This window comes from Canis lupus, chromosome 29 (genome assembly GCF_011100685.1).
Source record: "Canis lupus familiaris isolate Mischka breed German Shepherd chromosome 29, alternate assembly UU_Cfam_GSD_1.0, whole genome shotgun sequence".
Taxonomy (NCBI): Eukaryota; Metazoa; Chordata; class Mammalia; order Carnivora; family Canidae; genus Canis; species Canis lupus.
Window position 1 is genome coordinate 21,448,512 of NC_049250.1, and position 25,288 is coordinate 21,473,799.

At 36.8% G+C, this 25,288-nt stretch overlaps 1 protein-coding gene across 1 annotated transcript in view; it reads right to left on the reverse strand.

The window, feature by feature from the left end:
* The window catches only part of TRPA1 (transient receptor potential cation channel subfamily A member 1), a 52,310-nt gene that overhangs the window by 16,902 nt on the left and 10,120 nt on the right, over window positions 1-25,288 (reverse strand). Inside the window, exons 4-17 of the mRNA XM_038579246.1 lie at window positions 20,397-20,504; window positions 16,809-16,917; window positions 16,473-16,618; window positions 15,916-16,052; window positions 13,841-13,889; window positions 12,125-12,224; window positions 11,343-11,443; window positions 10,176-10,345; window positions 9,926-10,090; window positions 8,165-8,279; window positions 6,875-7,041; window positions 5,411-5,504; window positions 2,160-2,219; window positions 1,339-1,437 (exon numbers count right to left, since the gene is read on the reverse strand). Coding sequence (XP_038435174.1) covers window positions 1,339-1,437; window positions 2,160-2,219; window positions 5,411-5,504; window positions 6,875-7,041; window positions 8,165-8,279; window positions 9,926-10,090; window positions 10,176-10,345; window positions 11,343-11,443; window positions 12,125-12,224; window positions 13,841-13,889; window positions 15,916-16,052; window positions 16,473-16,618; window positions 16,809-16,917; window positions 20,397-20,504 — 1,620 coding nt within the window. The remainder of the gene's footprint in view (window positions 1-1,338; window positions 1,438-2,159; window positions 2,220-5,410; window positions 5,505-6,874; window positions 7,042-8,164; window positions 8,280-9,925; window positions 10,091-10,175; window positions 10,346-11,342; window positions 11,444-12,124; window positions 12,225-13,840; window positions 13,890-15,915; window positions 16,053-16,472; window positions 16,619-16,808; window positions 16,918-20,396; window positions 20,505-25,288) is intronic.

Consider the following 25,288-nt stretch of genomic DNA (forward strand, 5'->3'; position numbering starts at 1 on the left):
CTAAGTATAGCTGTAGCATAGTTATGTTTAGGTCATTTAGCTATTGAGTCTGAACTAGAACAACAACTGCAAAACATAACATACTCCAGCAGAGCTAAAATGCTCTGCATAAAGCCAATGTGAGAGTCAGTTTCCACTGCCAGCCTTGTGGGCATTAAGTCCATGTGATTCTGCATCCTTCCCACTCCAATGACTCAGTAAAACTTCTAGATATCACTTTAAGGTGATGGTTGGTACCACAGTCTGTACCAAAGGCTTCCATGTAGGGAAATGAATTCATTTAAAGTGAATGAAAATTTCCAACTAGTCTAGACCAGTGCTGTTCAACAGAAATTTCTGCAATGATGGAAAAGTCCTATATTTGTGCTGTTCAATATGAGAGTCACAAGGCACAGTCTAGTGAGTGCTTGAAATGTGGCTACTGATAATGAAGAAATGAACTTTTAACTTTACTTAATTGTAATTAGTTTTAAGTAGTCATATGTGGCTAGTGGTTACCATATTAGGCAGTGTAGATGTAGACCCTAGACCACATTTGGAAATCCAACCCTCAAATAGGTTTTTTTTTGCTCACACAGTGTTAATTTGTAGCCAGTGTTTATAAGGCTGGGCTGCTGTTCCCATATGGCACCAATTTGTTGGTGGTAGTAACTGATCTCAATTTAAACCATCTGTTACCTGTTTCCCCTGTAGTTATTTGAGTTTGGGACCCCTGATTTAGGTTGCAGTGGATCATCTTGTATGGTTTTTATTGTCCTATCTGCTGGAAATACAAAGTACTTTTTGGAATAAGAGCTGGTTTGGTCTTAAGTCTCCTGGGGAATTTGGTATCATACTATGCATGTTGGGCCTACTTTCAGCTTGGGATCACTCCTCCAGAAGGATCTAAAAGGGTTCTGAATGTTCAGAGTTTACTGTGGCAAACAGTGGTTAACTGATCTGGAAGCTCTGTCAACCCTGGATTTTCCCGTGATTTTGCATGCAGGAAACACTTAAATATATATGTTTATATTTAGGTGGACGGAGGTGGGGAGCAAGTGCTGACTGTCAGCCTATGTTGTCCATAGTTTATTGGATTCTGGGTTGGGGCAGGTTTCACATGACCATTCAGACTAAAGTGATCAAGAGTGTGAAACTTTAAGGTGACCAAATCATAGCAACTGTAGAAAAGGACTTTCTTTTCTAAAAAATAAAGGGTTAGGACACATGGCAGGTAGAGACATAAAACTATTTTTTTTTTGAGACATAAAACTATTAATGTGGAATTCTTCCAGGCTCCCTCCTGGAACTACTACACAGCAACATTATAGAAGCCATGTAGAAATTACCTGGACTTACATTGAGGGTGGTAAGAGGCTCGTATGTAACATCCTGCGTAGGTGTTACCTTCTTGGTAAACTCTAATGGACACTGAAGGTATGTGAAATTATACTCGATCTGCAGAAGATAAAATTTTGAAAAAATTAAAAGTTTAGTATATATTCCCAAAATAGGTCTTAACAAATCAAACATGCAAGGCTATAATTCTGTTGAAAATTAAGTAGTTCAAATAAAATTAAGTCATTTTGTCTGAAGAAATGTAGAATAAGTTATTTCATCTTAATTTCAAAAAATAAATATCTTAGGGGCACCTAGGTGGCTCAGTTGGTTAAGTGTCTGCCCTTGGCTCAGGTCATGATCTCAGGGTCCTGGGATGGAGCCCCAAGTCAGGTTCCCTGATCATTGAGGAGTCTGCTTCTCCCCAATCCCCCCTCCCCATCTCCCTCCCTGCTTGTGCTCTCTCTTCCACTGTCTCAAATAAATAAAATCTTTAAAAAAAATAAGTATCTTAGAAAGGTGACACTTAACCTTCTATAACCCACAGTCATGAAAGAAGATGAATTCTCAAAAGATTACTTAGATCTTTCTTTGAAAATTCATTCTTTAGGCAGTACTACCAAAGAAAATATAAAGACTAGAAACAACCCTGAATAATGCTATTAGAAACAATTAAAATATTGGGAGAAGGCAGGAGAAAAATTCTCACACATCATATAGTAATATGACAAATGAAAGCAATAATTACTACCTTCTGAGATTGTGGAGCTCAGTAACATTGCTTTTAATATCCATTAAAGAATTAGAATAAATTTCAAATTATCATGATAAAATAAACGTACATGGTAGTCTTCACAGGACTTGTCTCTTGTGGAGGGTATTATGCAGCAATCTAAAAGGACCTTTAAGAGAGAAAAAGTGGCTAAGATATTAGTCAGAAGATTACATAAGAGACAGGATTTGATTCCTATTCTAAAATGTATTCCCAAGGTATTCCTTTCTCCTCTTTTTATTTCCAGTATCTCAAAGGTAAACTATAATCAATGTCATTAAGGAGAAAAGTTTAAAGTGCTTCAACTATCACTGCATGCCTCAGAAATACCAAGTGATTCAGAAAAAGTACCATATGTTTAAGAATGAAATTACATTTATTAAAATTTGAGTAAGAAGTACTTCTTTAATTTTGCCTAAGATTTGATGTCCTTCTGGGCTTCTAGAGAATATTTAGATTATAAACGGTTCCTTTGCTCCTCATCTTACAGTGATAAGTTATTGTCTCAAATTGTGATCTTATGGCTGAGCACTGGGGTCTTTCTTTGGTCTACGTGTCATTTTTCATATTGCTCAAGCGTGGAGTACTGCGTTGGCTTCTGTACCTCACTTGCTGAGCAACATTGAGAGAGTATTCATCCAGAGCAGCATGGACAGCAGAGTGGGAGGATGGAGAAATACTGAAGACCCTCTAGATGCTTAAGAAAAGGAGAGAACGCCTAAGAGATCATTGGAGCCACACCTCTAGGGTATGTAGGGACAAATATTTTTATAGGGTGCCTATTAACATAAACAGTTTCAGTCACCCCTGATCTGTATTTTGACACCTTTCTAGTGGCCCAAATTCATCAACCTGAGGGAAAAATACTGCCCAATAGGTTGCCCTCCGGGAACAGGCTATGGACACAAAGCCCCAGGTGACCCCACCAGTGTGTCCCCCAAAACTCCTGGGGCATCCGGTCAACCCCACCTGCAAGACACAAGGTTGGAAAACTGGACAGCACTCTGAAGGGAATAAACAGGGACCCAGACATCTCCCGCCCCCAGTCACTGGGAGGGCACTGATGTCCTGGTTGGTCTCAAACACTGGAGGGACTTTAAAAAGTTCAATCTCTGTTGGTTACCAGGCAGTGATACTAAAGGTCATAAAAGACATCATAAGAAAAATAAAGATAAAACTAGTCAGTAGTGCTATGTAAGGCAAAACTAGAGAAGTAGGTTTGAGATTGAGAAGTTTTTAATAATCAGCATAGGCAAAATAAAGATAGGCTGAAGGAGGTGGAGGTAGGGGTAAGGGATTATGTAAATCATTCAAATGTGTCATGTGAGGCTAAACTGGAAGATCTTCAAGTCTCCCTATTTAAGGAAAAATTCACAATACTAAAATACAAAGAAATTATAGAAAACTAACTAGAAAACATATAGTGTAAAAAAAGAAAAGAAAAACTAATCATAATCCCACAACTGTAATAATTCTTATTAACATTTTGGTCTAATTTCTCCAGTTCTATCCCATGTTTTCCATATGTGAATATTTCTAACATATATATTTTATTATTATTACTAATGCTACAGAAACATTACTGTATATAAAGCTATCTGTACTTCTGGTTATTCATTAGGACAGACACCCACAACTGGAATTACTAAGTAAGAAATTCTGAGATCATTTTCAATCCTGAATATTTATGTGCCCTCTGATGAAATTTAAGCACCTGAAATGCTAATTTATGGACTGGACTAGCTCCAATTTCTATTAGATATTATAAAGAAAATAATGCATGTGAAGCATTTAACACATACTAAGTGCTTACTGAATAAATAAGAATAGTAAGTGTGAATAGCTGTAGTACTAATAACCACACAGGCAGTATAAAAATAGTAGGATATATAATATAGTCCAAGCACCATCCTGAATACTTCATATATTTTACCTCTAATTTTTATAATCACTTTGCAAGATGAGTATCAGCAACGCTTTTTTAGAGGTAAAGAAAGCACAAAATGGGGACCCCTGGGTGGCTTGGTCAGTTAAGTGTCTGCCTTCGGCTCATGTCATGATCCTGGGGTCTTGGGATGGAGCCCTGTATCAGGCTCCTGGCTTAGTGGGAAGTCAGCTTCTTCCTCTCCCTCTGCCCTTCTGCCTGCCTATGCTTACACCTCTCTATCTCCCTCTCTGTCTTCGTCTCTCAAATAAATAAATAAAATCTTAAAAAAAAAATTTTTTTTTAAAGAAAGCAAGCAGAAAATGAAGCTCAGAGAGGCGAAATGACTGGTCTGAAGCAGCACAGCAAGACACAGAGCCAGGACCATCAGGCTCCACATTTGGTCCTATGTCCACTCTGTCTCATACCTTCTCCAGTATTTGAATATATGTTGTCCTATGAATGACACTCGATGTCCTTCCTTTTTTTTTTTTTTTTTGATTACTCTGTATCTATCCCTATCTTCAAAACTCAGCCTTCCCAGGGAGGTCTCTATCTGCAGCCTTAAACATTCACATGCTCAACAGTTTCTGGATGTTTCTGTTGTTGTAGGAGTACAGTCATATGCTGGGTGTACGTTTAATCCAGGAGAGAATCACATATTTGAAGGTCTTCAGAGGCCAGGAGATAGTATAAATGAATAAAACTGTGCCAGCCTTAAGAGCTCTTTCCCATTGTTTTTGAAATGTTGGCTCTCCTTGGGCTGGCTTCTATCTCCACAGTTTGCAGAGAGGCATACATATATAGAGAACTATCTCTCTGCTACAAGGAAAGCAGTCACGGTACCAGAATGACAATACACGGCAACTAATGGTAGGCATTAGACTGAGTATACAAAAAGAAGAGTTGGGTTGTACCAAACGGGAGAGTGCTTGTCCCATTTAAGGGAAGCAGCTGCTACTAGCCAAGCAGATCCTTCCTTGTGAGGAGGCCCAGCCACCAGATCTTCTGATTGTTACAGGAAGCCAGATAGCTAGAGCCTTAAGGGAGCCATCCTGGTTTTGAGTGTTAACAACTAACGTACAATAACATGTGTGCCCCCAAGAAACCACCTAGAGACTTTATTCAGCCAACAACTACCGTTAGTAGTCTCTGCTCTAGACTTGGACTATTTTAAGAAAAACACCTGTTGACTATATTTTCCTACCTTCCACACAATGACTAAGAGCATTCTTTTAATCCAAGTAGGTCCTTATTAAATACTAGTTGGCCAACTTCCCTGATTGATAGCCTAGGGGAAGCTAGAAACTTTAAGAATGCAAAGTACTATTATTTATACTGTGACTATGACACTAAATCCCCTTGTACCCAGAAGCAGTTCTATCTGGAGAGCTTACTTTCATGCATTCAGGGAGGTATTCCACCATTTCCAAGACAGGGCATCCATTGCTTGGAGAATAATGACTAAAGACCTCAAGGCATTCTTCCCACCTGTAAAAAAATGACAATGGTGATGATAGTAAAACAGACACAAGTCTTGATCTTTCTGTTCTACACAACAAAGCTCTAAATCGAAATTCGAGATTATATCTTTAGAAGAAACCCACATTTGTTCCAATGGAACCAACATGTGAATCAGTATCAATCCATTAATAGGGTCCTTGTCCATAATGGAAATTAGGAATATGGGCAAATTCCAAGATGGCAGTTATTAATCACTGTTCCCTTTCTCTAAATGCCTTCTAAAAAAAGGTAGACTTTTACCTTCTTTTCAACCTAAAATCATGAAATAGTATGAGCTGGTCATGTTGGGTAGATGTGAAATCTATCATATTCACGTATATACGATAGCAACATAGTACTGGACACATGATATTTAACATTTAGCCCACGTATACATCATGTGTTGCATTAAACTAGAAAATAATTTGTCAAACACATTAATAAGCATGGATTCTTCCAGGAGACCACACAGCCTGCTTTCTTCATCACCTTCCAGTTGAACAGAATAAGAAGATACTTACAATACCAAGGGGGAAATAAATCCCCAACAGGAAGCAAAGAAAAGACATTTACCTCCCAAAATCCTATTTATTTCATAGGAGACTACTTCTAAAAAGTACCCTAATGTCCTGTTAACCCTATCAGTAAAATCCATCTATAATATCTGCATAATCAGAAAACTTCCAGTTGCACACTTGCACTGACTAGTGTTTCAAATAAATGACCAACAGGGGGGATCTTGAGATTGCTCATACTCTAAAACACAGGCTCAATCTCTCCAGAATATGACATGGTTCACATCTGTGTCCATGACTAGATGACACTGGGCCCTTGAGCATATCTGTGACTCTACAGAAAGTTTATGTACGAAAAGTAGCACAAACTACCGTACAAATTCTCCATTAAAACTCCTTTGAGTATGGTTTAAAAAGTCACAACCACAAAAGATCAGGTGTTAAGAGAAATTCCAATAGATGGCTCTAGTAACAGCATGGATATACCCTGGAAATTATTTTTACCAATATCCAGTTTTGACATTTCTATTGGCAAGAGAGTGTTGGACAGATTCAGGTGGAGTAGGGCAGAGTGTGCTAGACAATGACTAAGCTACACATGCGTCTTACATAGGTGTTATGAAGGTGATCTATCCTTCCATGATTTAGAGATAGAAATTGAAAACCAGAGAGGTTAAGTAACATGTCTGTTGCTACCCAAAGAGTTCATTAAAAATTTTATGTAAACAACTGATGTTGAAGAAATGTTGATTAACTGCTGAAGCTGTATCCCCTCAAGTTGTAAGTCATCCCTCATGTCAGAGCACACTACATGACGGTGGGACAGGAAGACTGTAGGCATACCTTTTATTCTTGATGGTCGTAAGAACCACCTCCTTCCTCTTATTGTGAATTGCAACATGCAAAAAGGAAGCCTGTTGCTTGTTCAGGACAATGGCCGCATCGTAGCTCAGAAGGAGTGCAACAGCTTTGGCATGGCCTTCCCTTGCAGCAAAGTGTAGCGCGGTGTTCTTTTAGAAAAAATAGAATACAAAAAAATCCAGTAACAATGTCTGGTCATCCTTTGGCTATTTTACTGCTTTCATTGTTGAACTGCTTAAAATAAGTTAACAAACTTAACTATTTAATACCTAAATACATAAAATTTAAAACCAGTGTTCAGAATCAGGCTTCACATAATGAATTTATAGTTCAAACATTGTGTATGTGTACGCATGCACGTGTGTGTAGGAGAAGGGTGTTGTGTGTGTATATGGAATTCCAAGCAGTTCATTTTTTTAAAAGATTTTATTTATTTATTCATGAGAGACACACAGAGAGAGAGAGAGAGAGAGAGAGAGAGAGAGAGAGAGAGAGAGAGACTGGCAGAGACACAGGCAGAGGGAGAAGCAGGCTCCAAAAGGGAATCCCCAACGTGGGACTCGATCCCGGGTCTCCAGGATCACGCCCTGGGCAGAATGCGGTGCTATATCGCTGAGCCACCCGGGCTGCCCTCAAGCGGTTCATTTTATTTTGTTTTTACACTGATAATTCGACAAGAATGAATGACAAACTTCCAGGGGAAGGATATTGGGGTGAATGCAGAATAATTCTAAGAGATTTATTGTCTTAGACCAATGATTTCCAGATTTGGGGTTTTCACAGGCTTACAAAAAAAAAAAAAATCAGATTGCTAGAAGGTTGCCAGTCTTTAATTTTGGGATATAGAGACATTTTAAAAAGCAGTAACAACCCTCTATCATTTCATTAAAGAATGTGCATTTATCTTAATACATTCCATAAAAATGAGGGAGAACATCATAGCAAAATACAGTACTTCAAATCCAATACAATTAGTTTTATGAAAACTTATCCCTAACCCTTTCATTTTTGTCAGTTCACCAGGCAGTACTGAAAATGTTTTCATCAATCTACATGGGCCTATGGAGTCTCTGTGAGACTTAAGATGTGTCCTCAATATGCATCTACCCTATTGGCATTCTCCTCATTCTTTCCCCCTGCAGAGTAAGAACCCAGAAAAGAGTATTAATGCAGGCAAGGAAGGAAAGAGAGTGGCTAGGAAGGAGGCTTTCTTGCAATTTTGGACATTTCTATGCCAAGACACTGGGTAGGTATGAGGAACACGGTACATACCCCTTCTTCATCTAGCAGATCTGTGCACTTCAAGTTAGTGTCAAGAATGACCTTCATGGTCTGAGTGTACCCGCCTAAGGAAGCATGGTGCAAAGCAGTCCAGCCATTGTGGTCACTGTTAGAGAGTTAAGAAAAGACTGTGCATTCACTTCACACAGATAAATCATGGGAAGGGATGCTATTCATCTGAAAGGTGAGTCAGATGACTACAAAAAACAAACATATCTGAGTTCTAGCAACTTAATATCACATATTTCTTATAAATAAGCTCATTTCAAGCCCAACGGTCTTAAATAACCTTTCTGTAATGTGATTCACATGTATATTTTAATTTAGCAGATTAACATATAAAAGTATATAAACATTTTCAAACATCTAGGGACGAATACAACTACAGTTAGCATGTCTGTGTCATATGTATTTTTTTCAAGGCTGTAATGTACTTATCCACATTATTTTAAATCTTGTTTTATTCTTCCATTAAATATTGTATCAAAAACTTTCCATGATGGGGGGTGCCCGGCTGGCTCAGTCAGTAGAGTACATGACTCTTGATCTTGGGATTGTAAATTTGAGCCCCACAGTGAGTGTAGACGCTACTCAAAAATAAAATCTTAAAAAAAAATGTCCATGATGGTAGTATTAGTCTTCATGTCCACCATTATTGCTGATGATAATAATTGATAATAATAATATTATCTTACAACACTTGGTCTTAAGATGCTTAGCTTAATGCTACTTATTTTTCTAATTGTTCAGGTCTGAAGATATCATTCCTCCTGTGCTCTCAAAGATGCTTTCTTAATCCCTTTGGAAAATGTTTGTCCTTTCTCACAGAAATTCAAGATATAAATACAATGAAGGCTTGTCATTTTTCCAAATTAGAGATAGAAAAAAAAAAGCTGGAGATCCTGGTACAATTTCAGTGCCAGTGAGCAACTATTTTAGGGTATAAAGGCCACCTTGTCATTTCAGTTATCATGATGTAATTAATCAACAAGTCTCTGGCCTGGATCCATTTGGGGTCCCCTTTACATGTGGCTCCCTGGTGTTTCCTTGGTGGCAGGAAGCAAATGATCAAAACATTCCTTTTGCAGCTGCAATTCTACTTTGCATGATTGGTGCTCTGATAAAGAAATGTGCTCCTGAACATCAGCCTAATGAGCTCTTTGCTTCAAAATTAGAAGATAGCTCACCTAATCTCTCTAACATTTTTCTTTTTACAAAGAGGTAACTTAATTATGCTACCTTTTTAAAATGCTTAATTATTTTAATTTGTCTTTGCTCCTTGTGTTAGACTTCTTTGAGTATAGCGAAATTTAGGAATTCTTCATGTTTGGTGTTGTAGCATAAAGGGAACTTTTCATGTCCATCATCGTCAGACTGAATGAAAGGTCTTTGAATTTGTATGGAGTGTTTGTGTACATGCATCTGCATAAAATGATGGTAGCGTGATGAAGCAAAATATGAAGAACTATATTTCAAAGGTTGTGAGAACTACTTTGCACAAAGCCACTTACTCTGTGATTTCGAATGAAGTCTTCGCCTTTATAAATCGTGACATCTTTATCTGTCAATTAGAAATATACTGACATCCCTTTAAATATTTGAGAAGTCATATATGCTTTGAGGATTAAATAAGGTGGATAAAAAGTACTTAGTGAGATAGAAAGTTAGCTATCATAATTAAAAATACAACAGAAAAACAGCCAGAAAATGGCTGATTAAAAATATGTAAATATTCTGATCACATATTCTTACCTGAGAAATAATGCACCTTTTTTCAGAAGAAGTTGAACTACTTTATCATGTCCATTTTTTGCAGCCAGGTGGAGCGGTGTCATTCCATGAAGGTCACCTTCATTCAAAAGCCTCGTATCACTCATGTCTTGTAAAAGCCTCTGACAGGTGTTGATTCGCCCATAACTTGTAAAAATTAGGTTTCATGATTTCAAAGCAAATATTAAACAGAAAGAAGACATGCTTGTAAGTTGCATAAACTGACTCTTACCTGGCTGCAAAATGTAAGGGTGATTTCTTATCTTTGCTTTTAGAACGAAGGGACACATTAAAGTCAAGTAGGTTATTTACAGAGACAGGAATCCCATGTCTACATGCATAATGTAGAGGAGTACACCCGTCATCATCTTCATCCATTACCAGATTTTTAATATGTTGCATCTAGGGAAAAAAATCAATATTCTAAATGTAGTTCAATTCTCATGTGAATATAGTATTTTTCAAACTATTCTGTAGGACAGTATTTCCCAATAAGGGTCAATATGTATACCTTGAGGGCAAAAATATAAATAAAGGTACTAGAGTGAAATAAACATGGATGATGGTATATGCTCTGTCTCCCTAAAATGTGCATTACTGTATTAAGGGCTCTGAGAGATCCTAAGAATAAGAAATGTACTTATTATGTTCAACTGAGCATTTTCTAAACATATTTTGCTACAGGCCACCCCCTTCAGCCCTCCTTTTACATTTTTCCCCAAAATAACACTTAAGAGCTTAATGCTAATGTGTTCTGTTAGGCAAAAGGAATGAGATGTTCAAATTATATTTACTTTATTTTTATATGAATATAAAAGCAAAGTGAATAGCAAATGAGCATTTAATTTTTATTTTTGTTTAAAATATTCTAATAAAAGTATTTTTATTCTTTATTAAAGACTGACAATACTAATATCTATTTATTACAAAAATATGATAAACCTCAGAGTCACTCAGTAAGTATGAGCTGGTGAATATACAAATATGGAGATAACATTTCAACCTGTCAAGTCAAATATGTTGAATAATTTTTCTTAATTGATGATAAAATATTGCTAATTCACTCATGCACCTAGCTCTTCTACTGATATGCAATTTGTAATGGTTAAAAAAGTGATGGAAAGCTGACTCATTATAGATGGGGCTATATGGGAACCCTCTGTAATTTGGAAAATTCAATCCCAATGAAATGTATTACCTTATCATAACATATCATAACATATCATAATCATATCATCACTACTGTGTTGTAAATATTCAAATAATGCATCTTTATTTTAAACCAATTTTTAAATTTCAGAATTAGCCATCATAATAATAAAAATCATATTAAGCAAAATCAGTGTACTCTCTGTGGAACCCAACTCAGTTTGTCGAAATCCACATATACATATATTACCTGCATAAACTCAGGTCGCAGATTTTTTAATCCATAAGGTTGCTGTACAGTCAAATGCAAAAAGTTACGTCCAAGATTATCTTTTATGTCTACACGAGCACCTAAAAAATACAATATAAAAATAACTTCTACTTATTTATTTATTGCATGATCTATAGTGGATTTTCAATTTAAGAAAATAAATTTTTTACTTAAAATTTTGTCAACCATGAACTTACAGGAAACTTTATTTAGACAAGAAAATTTTCAGGATGATTGGAAGGTTTTCTAGGTAATTTGACAAGAAAATTATTTAAAATGGGTTTATCTTACAGTGTGTATATGTGTGTAGGGGAAGTAGAGAATATATTGTTACATTAATATATGAGATTGTACCTTTTAAAGCATAAAATATAAAGATGGAGAGATTAGATATCAAGAAAAAAGAAGGGACAGTAGCTCTCTTCTTTGTAATCTTCACATCGGGTTAGTGCCCACAATGGGGATAGTTATAGTTCCTACATCAGAGAATTAATCATTGAGAGAATATAGATAAAATGTTCAGCGTCTTGCCTGCAATATAATACTTGCTTTATAAATGTTGTCTATTATTGCTCTGAAATTATTTTTTTAAGTATCACACCCTTACTGGACTGAAAAATTTTCTAGACAGGGAAAGTATTCTATTTATCTTTGTATTCACAGCACCTGGCCCAAAGCCTGGTGCACAATAAATGGTCAATAAATGTTAAATATCAAATTGAGTCATAGTTCTAAAAGCTTGGCTTGGCCCCTTACAGTACCTTTAGAGAGTAGCAAATTTACAATATTCCAAGATGCAGAAGCAGTTGCTAATATAAGTGGAGAACGTCCTTCCGAATCAGTGCTATTAATATCTGCTCCCTAAAATAAAACACATTATTCAATGAGGAGCTTATGAACAAATAAGCTTACATTGTAATCTGCAAATAATGTTAAGTTTTTAGAATAGGGTATCCATAATATGGCTAGCACTCAAGCATATGACTAACTATAGAACTTGGAATACTTGGAATTTCCCTGTAATTCATATATTGTAACATTGGAGATCAAGGCATTCTTTTACATTTCCAACAACAAAAATTATCATCACGTGTCAACTTTTTGATTGACATCTGGCAATAGATCAATGTTACTACCTAAATCATAAAAATAAAATCCTCTGACCTATAGCAATAGGTTAGTTCTCAGTGTGAGGAAACACTTTTAAATAGCTATGATAAAAGAAAATCTTCCAAATTTATTGCATATGCGATTTTTAAAACATTCACAAGTTGTTCACTTTTTATATATATATATATTTTTTTATTGGAGTTCAATTTGCCAACATATAGCATAACACCCAGTGCTCAACCTGTTGTTCACTTTTTAAAAATCTGCTTCATCTGAAATAGATGAACTGCACTAATTCAGATCCTAAAATTATAGCCAAATATTTAAGAAAATCTATATTTAAAAATCATGTATATCTTAAATGACTAAGTCAGTATATATCATGATGTGTTATGGTTATAATATTTTACATGACCAGAAACAAAGGCTTTAAAAAGTTCATGGAAAGAATTTTTTGGGGGGGATAGAGTAATAAAAATAACTTAAACTCCAACTATGGATATTTCCCTGTTCTCTGGGGACCCAGTGAATACAGACAAGGATAGCACTAGCATCCCCTCTGAGAGTCTTGCTGGTTAGTAAGGTTCTGCTACAGTTCTCTTGCCAGGTGAAGACAGGCTGCATTTGTCGGAAACCATGCATGACAAAACTATGGCATATAATGAATCCTTCCAGCATTCCTCTATGTAAATATCCAGTTTCAATAGTTGCTATTAACAACCCACGATAAACACTACAAATGGAATTACATTCATTGCTGATACAGTGGGGCTTAAATAAATACATCATATATTCATCTGTGTAAATGACTTGTTAAAATTTAACTCAAAAGCCAACTGAGTACACTTCTTAAAATGAAAAAGATCATGTGCTTTCACTTGTCACAGACTTTTGGACAATACTTTTAATATCTCAGTTTTTCATTGTTTGAAAGGTGGTATGGAGGCAGCTGGGTAGAAGTTTACAGTGAATGGTGGAGGCTACACATGCTACCTGTCCCGCTTCCACCTCAAAGCTTCTCATGCATTGAAGAGTCAGCAGAGTTGCGAAGCCTAACCCTCTTTTAGGATTGGTTCACAGAACTGCCCTTGCCATGAATGCACCAACTCCCAACACTAAAAACATGGATCCAGGTATCAAAAGTATATGTCAGTACTTCTGACCAACTTCATGACAATGACGTTTGGCCAGTATGTATTCATATACAATATAGTCTATTTGTAAATGTGTCAGTCATCTTTTTGTAAACATTTTTTGCTGAGAAGCATCAAATTAAAATTTGGCTTTTGAGAAGCTGTATTATGTAATTATATGATTTTTCAACTGTAAATAGTAATAAAATAAAAAACTGTCCATGGAATAGTTACCACAGAAATTAAGTAGTCTGCTAGTTCATGGTGATCAAATAGTGAGGCTCTGTAAAAAGAAAGTGACATGCATGTTAAGGTACTGCTGATATAAATATACAAAATAAAGCTACTATACTGCGCTCAAAAAAGTCAATTTAAATAACTGTTTAACAACATGATAAAATGCTAGGCAATCAAATAACCTTTCAAAATTTATAATTGATTGTGATGAGGATAATATTTTCAAAGTAACAGTAATAGAAGAAGTTCAAATACATCACAAGATTTTCCTCATCTTTTGGTAAAATGATTTTCTCCTTATAAAATCATCATAAAGATGTGAAGTGAGTAATAACATCTGTCCAAAGAGCTTAAAACAAAAGACAAAAAAACTGGTTGTTATCACTGTGACATGGGGAATAAAAGTAGTTGCAAGCAAGGTGCACCTAAAATTCATCTGCAGTGTTCAAAATACCCTCTCTTTGCCAAAAGTTCACTAGGCAGCATTAGGTTTCCTAAGGTTTGATGAAGCCAAAAACAAATTATGGGTAGAAATGAAGTCCTTTGGTATTTTCTCACAGCCAGTCCATAAGGATAGTAATAAAGCAAGTAACAACTTTCAATCCATATTAAAGCACTTCCGTAAACAAAAGTTAACACAAATGATTGAAAACTTTGTTTCCTACTGCAAATCTTCTTTCTTTGTTCCTATTTAAGATTATCTCAGCTATTCTTAGCCTTTGGTATATAAATTTCAGAATCAGCCTGTCAATTTTCACCCCAAATTCGCAAGAGTTTGCATTACGTTTAAATTCTATTAAATATGTTTAGCAATTGTAGGAAATGAAATAATAACATCAGGGCCCCATTTGACTTGTTCTATCTCCTCACTCTAGAGCTTTGCTACTCAGTGTGGTGCACCAGCAGCACTGGACTACCTGAGAGTTCATTAAATATGCAAATTATCAGTAAATCTCAACACTGAGTCTCACAGAGGTTAATGACCTGCCAAATGTGACACAGCCAGTCAAGGCTGATACCCCATTCCCCTTACTCCAAAGCTTACTGTTTCAGCCAGAACAATGTACTGGGATCTTTGCATTATGGTAACAAAAATAATTCTAGCCCAAAGAGCAAACTTCCCTTTGAAGCTCAAGGTAAACTCCAAATGTCACTAGTTATTAGACATTCCAGGTTTGTAGGTCAGTATTAGGTTAATCAGAATTGGACTAAACTGGTCCAAAAAATCTACAGCCAATTCAAGTTGAGTATGTCCAATTAGAGTAGTCAGCAGGCTGAGGACACTTATAGGTCAGATGAATAGATCTATTTTTCTAAAATAATTCCTTCTTATACATATTTATATATTAAAGCTGTGATCTAAATGGATGCATTTTAACTATATCCAGATCACCGGGTTCCTGAATTGGCTAAAACCTGGAAATAGTTTACAGAGTTGTAAAAAGTTCCTGAGACCATCCCAAAGAAGCTGATGTAATCTGGGTTATGAACTGGCATTGGGGTTTTTATAAGCTCCCCCCATGGTTCTAATATGCAGGTGTTTGAGAATCTCCAGTCTGGAGGTCCATTGTTTTTGTTCTGATTTAATAGCCATTTTCATATCACCAATCTTTCGTTCACAAATGCCAATTTGTGAGTGAGAGAGGGGGAGACACAGAGAGGGAAGGGGCATGGGGTGGGAAAAGTGGAACATCCAGATGTTTCTACTCCATTATCTCTACTAAAAATGAGGAGAAGACACGCATAAGGAATTGAAACAAATCAGAAAAGGCTTAGAAACACATATATGTTAACCTCCTGAGCATATAGGAAATTAATCTTGACCCTATATCCACTGGCATAAGAAATGATCCAGAACATGCCACTGGAGATTTTATTCTAAGAAAATCTATTTAACACTCTAATTTCAGAGGAATATAGAGATTCTAGTTGAAACATAGGATCTTTATCTCTGTTCTTTTCTTTTGAACTATAGAATCTCTGCTCCTATAAGTGCTAACTTTTCCTTGCAGGGTATAATTTAACACATGGAACTAAAAATGTGTATACACAATGATAGGTAGGAAACTTGCCTGTGAAGGAGTGTCTCCTGATTTCCATCCACTGCATTGACAATATCACTGCTACCGGAATAGGAGGATATCATCAATTTAACAATTTCAGTGGCTCCCTGGGTGGCAGCAAAATGAAGGGGTGTACACTTCCCATTCTGTAAAGAGTTTTAATATCAGAATCAATATTTAAGTCCAAATTTAGCTATAATCTAAATTCAGCTGTGAGTTTTTTTCTTCCAAAGTCAACAAAATCAAGCATTAATATAAGAATCAGAGCTAGCAATTTTGCTTCCTTGCAATCTGATAGCTCTTGACAGCTCTGACAGTACCTCTACTATCAATATCAGTATCGTTACCTGTACTGTATTGGTGTTTGCAATTGTTCCAGATAGCTCTCAAAATTCTTTGGCTAGGTTGAAATCTAGGTAGGATATTCTCTTATTCTGCTTCTACATGAACAGCAAAAAATAATACCTCCTTCAATCTAAATTAACTGTAAAAGAGCTATAAAGCATTTTGGAAACTAATTTATAACAACCCTAAATAAAAGCAGCATGTACAACATGAACAATTACTTCCATCAGTTCCAAGTGTGCACCATTGTCCAAGCACATTTTAATCATTTCCAAGTCACCACTTTGAACAGCCATATGAAGAGGGCTAGATTTCCCATTATTCACAAAGTTAATGTGAGACTGTCTGCTATATCCATGTTCTTCACCTTTAGAGGAAAATAGAATTCGAGAGGACAAACATTATAAATAAATAAAAGGAATTTTTTAAAAAGAAAGGATATTTAGACTCATATAAAACCCTGTGTATAAACTCTATTAAATATTTTTCAAATTAATATAAGCATCTACCAGAATTGGCTTCTTTGTAGAATATAATGTATGAAGGCCCCTACTCACCAAACTTCAATATTATTTCCATGCATTTTTTGGCACCTGAGAATGCAGCCTGGTGAATAGGGAAACATCCCCATTTATTTGATTTACACGGTTTAGCTCCTTTATTTAACTGGAGGAAAAGAAAGTACCAAAAAAAAAAAAAAGTCAACTGACACAAGTTAAACCCCAAATCACAAGGATAAATAAAGAATTAAATACCTCTCCCAGGCCATTTCATGATTCTGTACCTAGGAAACACTACATAGAAAAGCTGCATAGTATATGAAATCTAGGCAAGAAGGTAATTTTGAAAGTAGGCTAGGATTATGAACTAGAGCCACTTTATATTTTCCAAAGATAAAGTAACAATGTAGACATAAAAATATCAATCTTGTTGACTTCAACTAAAGTCAACACATTTTTCAATAGAATTAATGAAATGTTTTAAAAACATTATCATGACTTCTCCTATAAGTACGCTCAAATTCCTTATATAAAGGATATTTCCCAGATTCTTTTCTTCTCATTTATGTAAAATTAATAAATGGTAAAACCAGCACTCTTGTTAACTATGAAAACCAGGTATTTCTGTTAATGGAAATCCTCTACTATTCAGAAGAACTGAATCTAAAGACCCTGATCTCTGAGTTTATATTTTCAACTATCACTTTTTACACATCACTGAACTTCAGTTTTAAGTGCCTTTTATTTTCACAAAAGGAAAGCATTTGAAAAAGCAGAAAGCTGTGAAGAAGCAAATACTACCTATAATCTCACCTTGCAGGGACAGTGTTGGTTTACATTTTAGGAGACAATATTTCTGTCTTATTTCTTTGCAAAAGTAATTATGTATATACTGTGTGATCATCATTATTCAAAAAGTTTTTACTTAATGACAGTCTTTAAAAAGATGATTTTATTAAGTACATACTCTACTTTTGGACACATAAAACTTTATACAATAAAACCCTATTACTGAACTTCTATTTTTTTTTCAGTTTTCTCCTTCTAATAGATGTACAACTAGCATTAATATCAGTAATAGCTTTAATTATCTTCTTGGAATGTATTCCAAAAATTGGGAATGGTGAATCAAAAAGTATTCACACCCACAGTGAATGAATTTCTTTGGTTTGTCAAAATTTCTCTAACCTTGAATATCGGCAAGGTGTCCCTGGCCAATTTTCTGTAGAACACTGCCTTTTCTTCACAGATTTATAATAATACCTTAAGTTTTTATCCATTTAAAGATAAATAATTGGATATAATCATATACTTGGTCTATGATCTGTTACCCTCTGTAGCATATCAGGTCAATTGATATGCTATACTGTGATACTGAACTATCTGTACATTCCCTAGATAAGGCCAATGTGGCACTGTGTGTTACTCTTTCAATGATTTCAATCAATTTTGATAGTATTTTTAAGATTTTACATCTATGTTTATTTATATGTAAAACTGGTATAACAATTTTTCTTTTGAGGAAAACTGTCAAATTTTGGAATTATTTCATTTTCTCCTTAAAATTAATCTGCATATTTTCACTCTTTTCCTGTGCTATAAAAGTTACCTAAAATGGAAACTTTCTCCTTGAAAGTTTGAAAGAACTTGTAAAATCTATAAAAGCTTGTAAAGGGATCACTGGGTGGCGCAGCGGTTTGGCGCCTGCCTTTGGCCCAGGGCACGATCCTGGAGATCCGGGATCGAATCCCACGTTGGGCTTCTGGTGCATGGAGCCTGCTTCTCCCTCTGCCTATGTCTCTGCCTCTCTCTCTCTCTCTGTGACTATCATAAATAAATAAATAAATAAATAAATAAATAAATAAATAAATAAATAAATAAATAAATAAATAAATAAATAAATATTTAAAAAAAAAAAAACTTGTAAAACTAGCTGGCTCCAGAACATAATAATGCATTTCTTAATAATTTTTATGGCTCTCTAAAAGTCTTTTTAATTTCCAAATTTCAATTATTTTCAGCTATTTATTCATTTAAAAAAGATTTTCCATTTTTTTTAATAGGATTATGCACACTGATCTTTTGTTACCTTAAAATCCCCCATCATATCCAAAGTCCTCTGTGATTTGCACTTTATCTTTTTGTTTTATTTAGACTTGCCTCATACCAGATTGATTTTATCATCTTTTTCAAAGAAACAACTTATCAAATAATTCCAAAAATCACTTTGTTTTCAACTTTACGATTCCTTTATTAGAGTTTTCTTTTGTTTCTTTATTAGAATTTGTCTTTAATTTAAGGCTCTTTTTCTAAATTCTTGGCTTGAGTGTTAATTAATTTATATTTATCCTCTTTTTGGTCCAATCATGACAGTTTATAGGAATATGTATTTTTTTCTCCAAAACACCTAATTAACATGTTAGAACATATTTGTAAATTTATTTATTTATTTTTAAGATTCTATTTATTCACGAGAGACCAGAGAGAGAGAGACAGAGAGGCAGAGACACAGGCAGAGGGAAAAGCAGGCTCCATGCAGGGACTGCATGACGTGGGACTTGATCCGGGGTCTCCAGGATCACACCCTGGGCCGAAGGCAGGCGCTAAACCACTGAGCCACCTGAGTTGCCCTGTAAAGTTAAATATTCAGGAAGATGTTCTAAAATTATTTTATTTCATTTTCCTACTCTCTGGGATAATCGAGAAGAAAAAAAAAAAATCAAGTGGCAAAAATATATACCCTGGCCTGAATAACATACAAGTGATTAAGGGATAGTTGAAAGAAAGCTATTTTCTGGAATTCTAGTACCACAGAGGGATACTATGTAGGGTGGGAGTCAGTCATTTTAGATGGGCATCTCCAGGGTTTCAGTGGACCACCCCAGGAAATCTCACCAGAGAGAGGGCTGGCTCTACTTTTAGGGCTGCAGCCAAGGACCTTGGTCATTATGTTACACAGGGCTCCCTTTCTGAGAATCCATGGCAGCAACTTCCTGGGAACATGAATGGCTGTTTCTCTTCACTTTTATATCATGAGCCCAACAGTAAGTTTACAGCTGATTATGTATGTCTCTTAGACTATTCAGAAGCTCAAAGTCAAAAGTATGGTCCACTTTTACTAACAAATCTTGGTTTGTATTTTGTAGTCTAGCCTGACCACCAGGTTCATCTTCATTTTTGCTGTCTATACTTTCTTTTCACTTGGATCTCTTCACATTTTCTTTAATGTTTTCCTATTAGTGTTCTATAAGCAGCCTCAGATCAATTTAGGATTTATTTATTTTTATTTATTTATTTTATTTATTTATGATAGTCACACACACAGAGAGAGAGAGAGGCAGAGACACAGGCAGAGGGAGAAGCAGGCTCCATGCACCAGGAGCCCGACGTGGGATTCGATCCCGGGTCTCCAGGATCGTGCCCTGGGCCAAAGGCAGGCGCTAAACCGCTGCGCCACCCAGGGATCCCTCAATTTAGGATTTAAAGAGTGTGTACAAATACAGAAGCGACACAGAACTATTTTTTCTGGCATTTTCTGTATTTTATATTTTGCTAAGAAGAGAAACTGAGAGTTATTATAAATAACAATGATTCATGTTATTCTAATGAAAGGAAAGAAAATGGGGGGGTGGTAAAAATACAAACCAAGATTTGCAGTGCTTCACTGTTATCTTTCAAGCATGCGATTATCACAGCTGTGTTTCCATTTTCTCCTTCCAAATTAATATCTGTACTGTTGTGCTCAGTCAAGACCTACGCAAAAGAGGGGAATAATGGTCAAACAGTTAGCTTTCAAGTTTCCAAACAGAATATTTGTGTTCCATTTGATTATAAGCTCCTGAATGCTAGGGACCATGTCCTTATTCATCTTTTTTCATCCCTCTCCCACAGAATCTGGCACAAACCTTGTACATAGTTGGTACTACATTAATTTCCCAAAAAGATGAAATACTGTTGATTTCAGGGCACCTGGGTGGCTCAGTTGGTTAAACTACTGACTCTTGATTTGGGGTCAAGTCATGACCTCAAGGTCATGAGATCAAGCCATGTATCAGGCTCTGTGGTGGGCATGGAGCTTAATATTCTCTCTCCCCACCCCTCACATGCATACACGTGATCTTGCTCTCTCTCTCTCCAAAGACTGGAGAAGGAGGGAGGGAGGGAGGGAGGGAGGGAGGGAGGGAGGGAGGGAGGGAGGGAGGGAGGGAGGAAGGAAGGAAGGAAGGAAGGAAGGAAGGAAGGAAGGAAGGAAGGGAGGAAGGAAATTTCTATATCACATCAATTAAGGCAATATGGAGTTGTGAAACTGGAAGTAGAGTAACACATGTGGATACAAGTAAACAGCTCACTTAATTCTCACTTGTATTAAATGAACTATGTTAACTAAAAGCTTCAAGAAAATAAACTTGTGGAGCCATTTGGAATGTGAGTGTGGAGAAAGAAGAGAGGGGAAGAAGGGAGAGACAGAGAAGGAAGTGATAGGAGAGAGGGAAGGAGAGAGGGGGAAGGGAAATAGAGAGGGGAAGGGAAGGGCTACTTTCTCTCCTCCAGTCTTTTTCCTGTACTTTTATTCTAAGTATTCTGGGAAATGTCAATTAAAAACTCTATTTTCATCAGAGAAAAGAGAGTTCATGTAACACTGGTATGACTTAATTAATTCAAACTTAGTCTGGAACAGAAACCTTTTCTATGATGTAATAACATTTCTGATAAAATGGTTAAGCAATTTTTCTGATGGAATTTATCTGATGATCTGTTACCCTCTGTAGAGAGCAAAATGGAGTCTCTCATGTCAAGCAGGGGCCTGTGTCAAGCAACGATGCCAGCAGTTAAGGTACTGCAGCTAGAAGATCTTGCTGGGACCAGCATCAGCTGACACCCCAGAACTGATAGCAAGGAGAACCAGAGGAGGTCTGCAGAAGCCCAAGACTGATTAAATCCCTTTAAAAAGAGGAGGAGTTTTATAGCAAACTGTCAGACTCTTCAAACATGACTGCTCTATGTTTGACTACTTAAGACAGCCAGCTGCCGTTGGAGGCCCTACCCAGTAGATCTCCAAACAGAATTGAGGTCCTTCACTGCTTGAACATAGGAGCAGTAAGTGGTAAGAGCTGACCCAAACTGGACTGAGGCCACATCTCAACTGTGAACCCACAAAGTGACTTCACTGTTGGTTCGTTAACTTCCTACACCCTCTGTTATTTTGTTTGTTGTGCAGCTTGTCTTATGTTCTGCTGTGTGCTGTGTAAGAAGCCAAGGTTAATCACATGGTGAAATGTCACTGAGTTTGAAATCCCAAACCTGCTTTGTAATTGTGATGAAGTCTGCTTTATGATTAAATAAGGTGGACATTGTGGAAAGACACAACTCATTTGTGAACCTTCATGGTGTACTCAAGAACCCTCTCACACCTGGTTGACTTCCAGCTGATCATGGCTAAGAATCTATATATAAATCTTTAACCAGTCTTCATTTTATATTAAATCTAATGATAGGGGATCCCTGGGTGGCACAGCAGTTTGGCGCCTGCCTTTGGCCCAGGGCATGATCCCGGAGACCCCGGGATCGAATCCCACATCGGGCTCCCGGTGCATGGAGCCTGCTTCTCCCTCTGCCTGTCTCTCTCTCTCTCTCTCTCTCTCTGTGACTATCATAAATAAATAAAAAATTTAAAAAAAATAAATCTAATGATAATTATCTCATATAAATGTCTCTCCCAAGACAGAACGTTTGATTTGGACTACTAGAGGTCTTTTTCTTATAGCAAGATTATGATAAAACTATAATATGTGCTTACAACTAAATTCCTCAAAAATAATTTATTAAACTGTTTCCTAAAAACTTTGACTTAAAAAAAAAAAGGTGCACAGAGCCCTTTGTTAATAGAATATGCCCTGATATGTCCGCAAATGAATTAGGCTTACTAATTACCTTTGCTCATGAAACAAAGTTAAACGCAGATTTTAGTATGTAAGAATACATAGGAAATTATTGATAGATGAAAGAAAATGAGAGCACAGGTTCATTCTGAACTTTAGGCACTTACATATTCTGTTCTCAACAAACTCTAGATTCCCATGTAAAATAACCTACTGAGTCTGTAAGAGATTTTTTTCTGTTTGCCCTCTTAGAATCATAGATCATAGTTTTTTTCTTTTTTTTTTCCTGAGCAGCCCGGAGCAGCCGCTGATCACGCTTTGTTCACATGTCTTGCCCCCTCCTCCCCTGCACCCCCTCCCCCACCCTTCGCGGTCCAGCCAATCCGGGCCCGCGCCACCAGGCAGGCTGGCCAATGGCAGGGGCAGGGATGCAGGGACCTAGATCATAGATTTATAGCACTTATTAGCATGGTATTGCTTACTACCATAAGCACAATTTTTCATAAAGCTGGATAAGATTACATGTGGCAGACATCCCAGAGAGAGCAACTAAACTGTGCCCATTTCAGATTTACTCATGACCAGGCAAGTCTGGAAGTTTGCAGGTGTGGCCTCCAGAGGTCCCTTTGATAAAAATCCAGGAAACTTCATTGGGCGAGGGGGCAGGGGTGGGGGTGGGAGGGTGGGGGGCGGTTAAACCACTGAATACATAGGCATTAAGTCCTAAGCACTAAAGGCTTACAGGCTATGAGAAACAAGGCCACCCACTAATCCCTAGGCCAACTTCTCCCAGGGAACACTGCACACTACTGGTGTCTGCCCAAGAAATTGAGATGATGGGCAAGTAAAAATTTTTTTACTTTATAAGCATATGGTAGAAGGTTTGGGGGGAAAGGCTGGCCAAGTAAACAATGGAGAAACATTCTACATTCAGCAAAGGCCAGTGGGGTACAGGCCAATGGACATAACTGGGAGAGGCACCCCCACAGGATTTGCTTGCAAGCACAGAGAGAAACACTCCAAAATTCTCTCCTCCTTCCATTCTCTTCATCTCCAGTGAAGTAGAGGGGTTTGAAAATAGTTTTAGATGAAGTTATGGTGAGAAAGACCAAGCAAAAGAGAGACAACTAATTTCAATTCTCTTATAACTCTACTTTTTTTTTTTTTTTTTTATTCTGGTGTCACCGGGAAACTCTTTTTTGTTATATCTACCATCTAAGTTTATAAATCAGTTATGGGCTTATTTCTAAATTTTCTTCTATATTTTTGTGTGATACCTTTCTATATTTGTTAGTCTTGAGATTTCTGATTTCTAATTAACAATAGCTTTTAAACCATTACCTGCCTTTGAATTCCCAAATCACACTTTCAGGATCAAGATTAATTCAGCTGATGGGTATTAGCTTCTAAAAAGAGCCTTCAGAGGAAGCATAAGTGTTCCTTGGGGAAATATGTGGCCTCTCTGGGAGGAGAAGGAGGGGTGTCCCCACAGTCACTAGTGGCCCAATGTAAATGGTATAGAATAACCAGCTGGCTTAGAAATAATGCAGACATTTTAAAAACAGCCTACTGCCAAAGGCCTCTTCAAAAACCTCCTCAAGGGGCTATCCTGAACCACCTTCTTAAGGACTGATACTTAAGCTCATTCCTTCTCCTTTAAGCAAAATGCCCATTTACAACTTCATTTATTCAAGAGCCATAGTGATGAGGACTGGAGATATTTAGATGAGTCGCACACAGTCCCTTCCTTCAAGGATAACCAGCCAGGGCCAGAGAAAACCACATGAACATTGGATTATAATACCATGTGCTAAGTATTATTATTGAGCTATACACAAGTTACAGTAGGAAAGCAAAAAGCAGGCTCCTCACACCCTCTTTGCCTGACTTCAAGGAACCAATCACCCAGGGGGCTAAGAGGAAGGTATCCGGGCTAATGGGAGCATGGAGTTCAAGAACACCCTTGGGATTCCTTTGGTGATTTATAGACAAAGTAGGTTTTGGTATGCTGTGATGGGCCAGATATTTTTGTCCCTCCAAAATTCGTATGTTGAAATTCTAATCCCCATTGTGATGGTATTGGGGTGGGGGTGGCCTTCAGAAGGTGATTAAGAATGACAGTAAGTGCCCTTATAAAAGAAATCCCAGAAATATCTCTCTCCCTTCTGCTTTGTAAGATGAGAGCCATCTATGGAAACAGGAAGCGGGCCCTCATCAGACACCAAGTCAGCTAGTGCCTTGATCTTGGACTTCCCTGCCTTCAGAACTGTGAGAAACAAATGCTTGTTGTTTAAGGCCCACAATCTGTGGTATTTTGTTATAGCAATTCGAACTGATTAAGATATGTGGCTTAGCACAATATTCAAGTAATTATCTGCAATGTAATTATCTCAGGAAAACACAGTAAGTTCCAAACTGCCTCTCTCAGAAATAAATATGTGGCATGTGATCCATTTGTAAACTTCATTGCTATCTAAGTAAGTGGGTCTGTGAGACTCTGCAATGCAATTTAAAAGCCTGGGACTAAACCTTACTCTTTTGGCATTTGCCAGTATTTTCTCTCTATTTGACGAAACTCACTCTGAATACTCACCAAAAAAATTAGAAATTCCTCAAAAGTATCATTATGTCTTCTGCTAAGACATGCCATCCACTAAG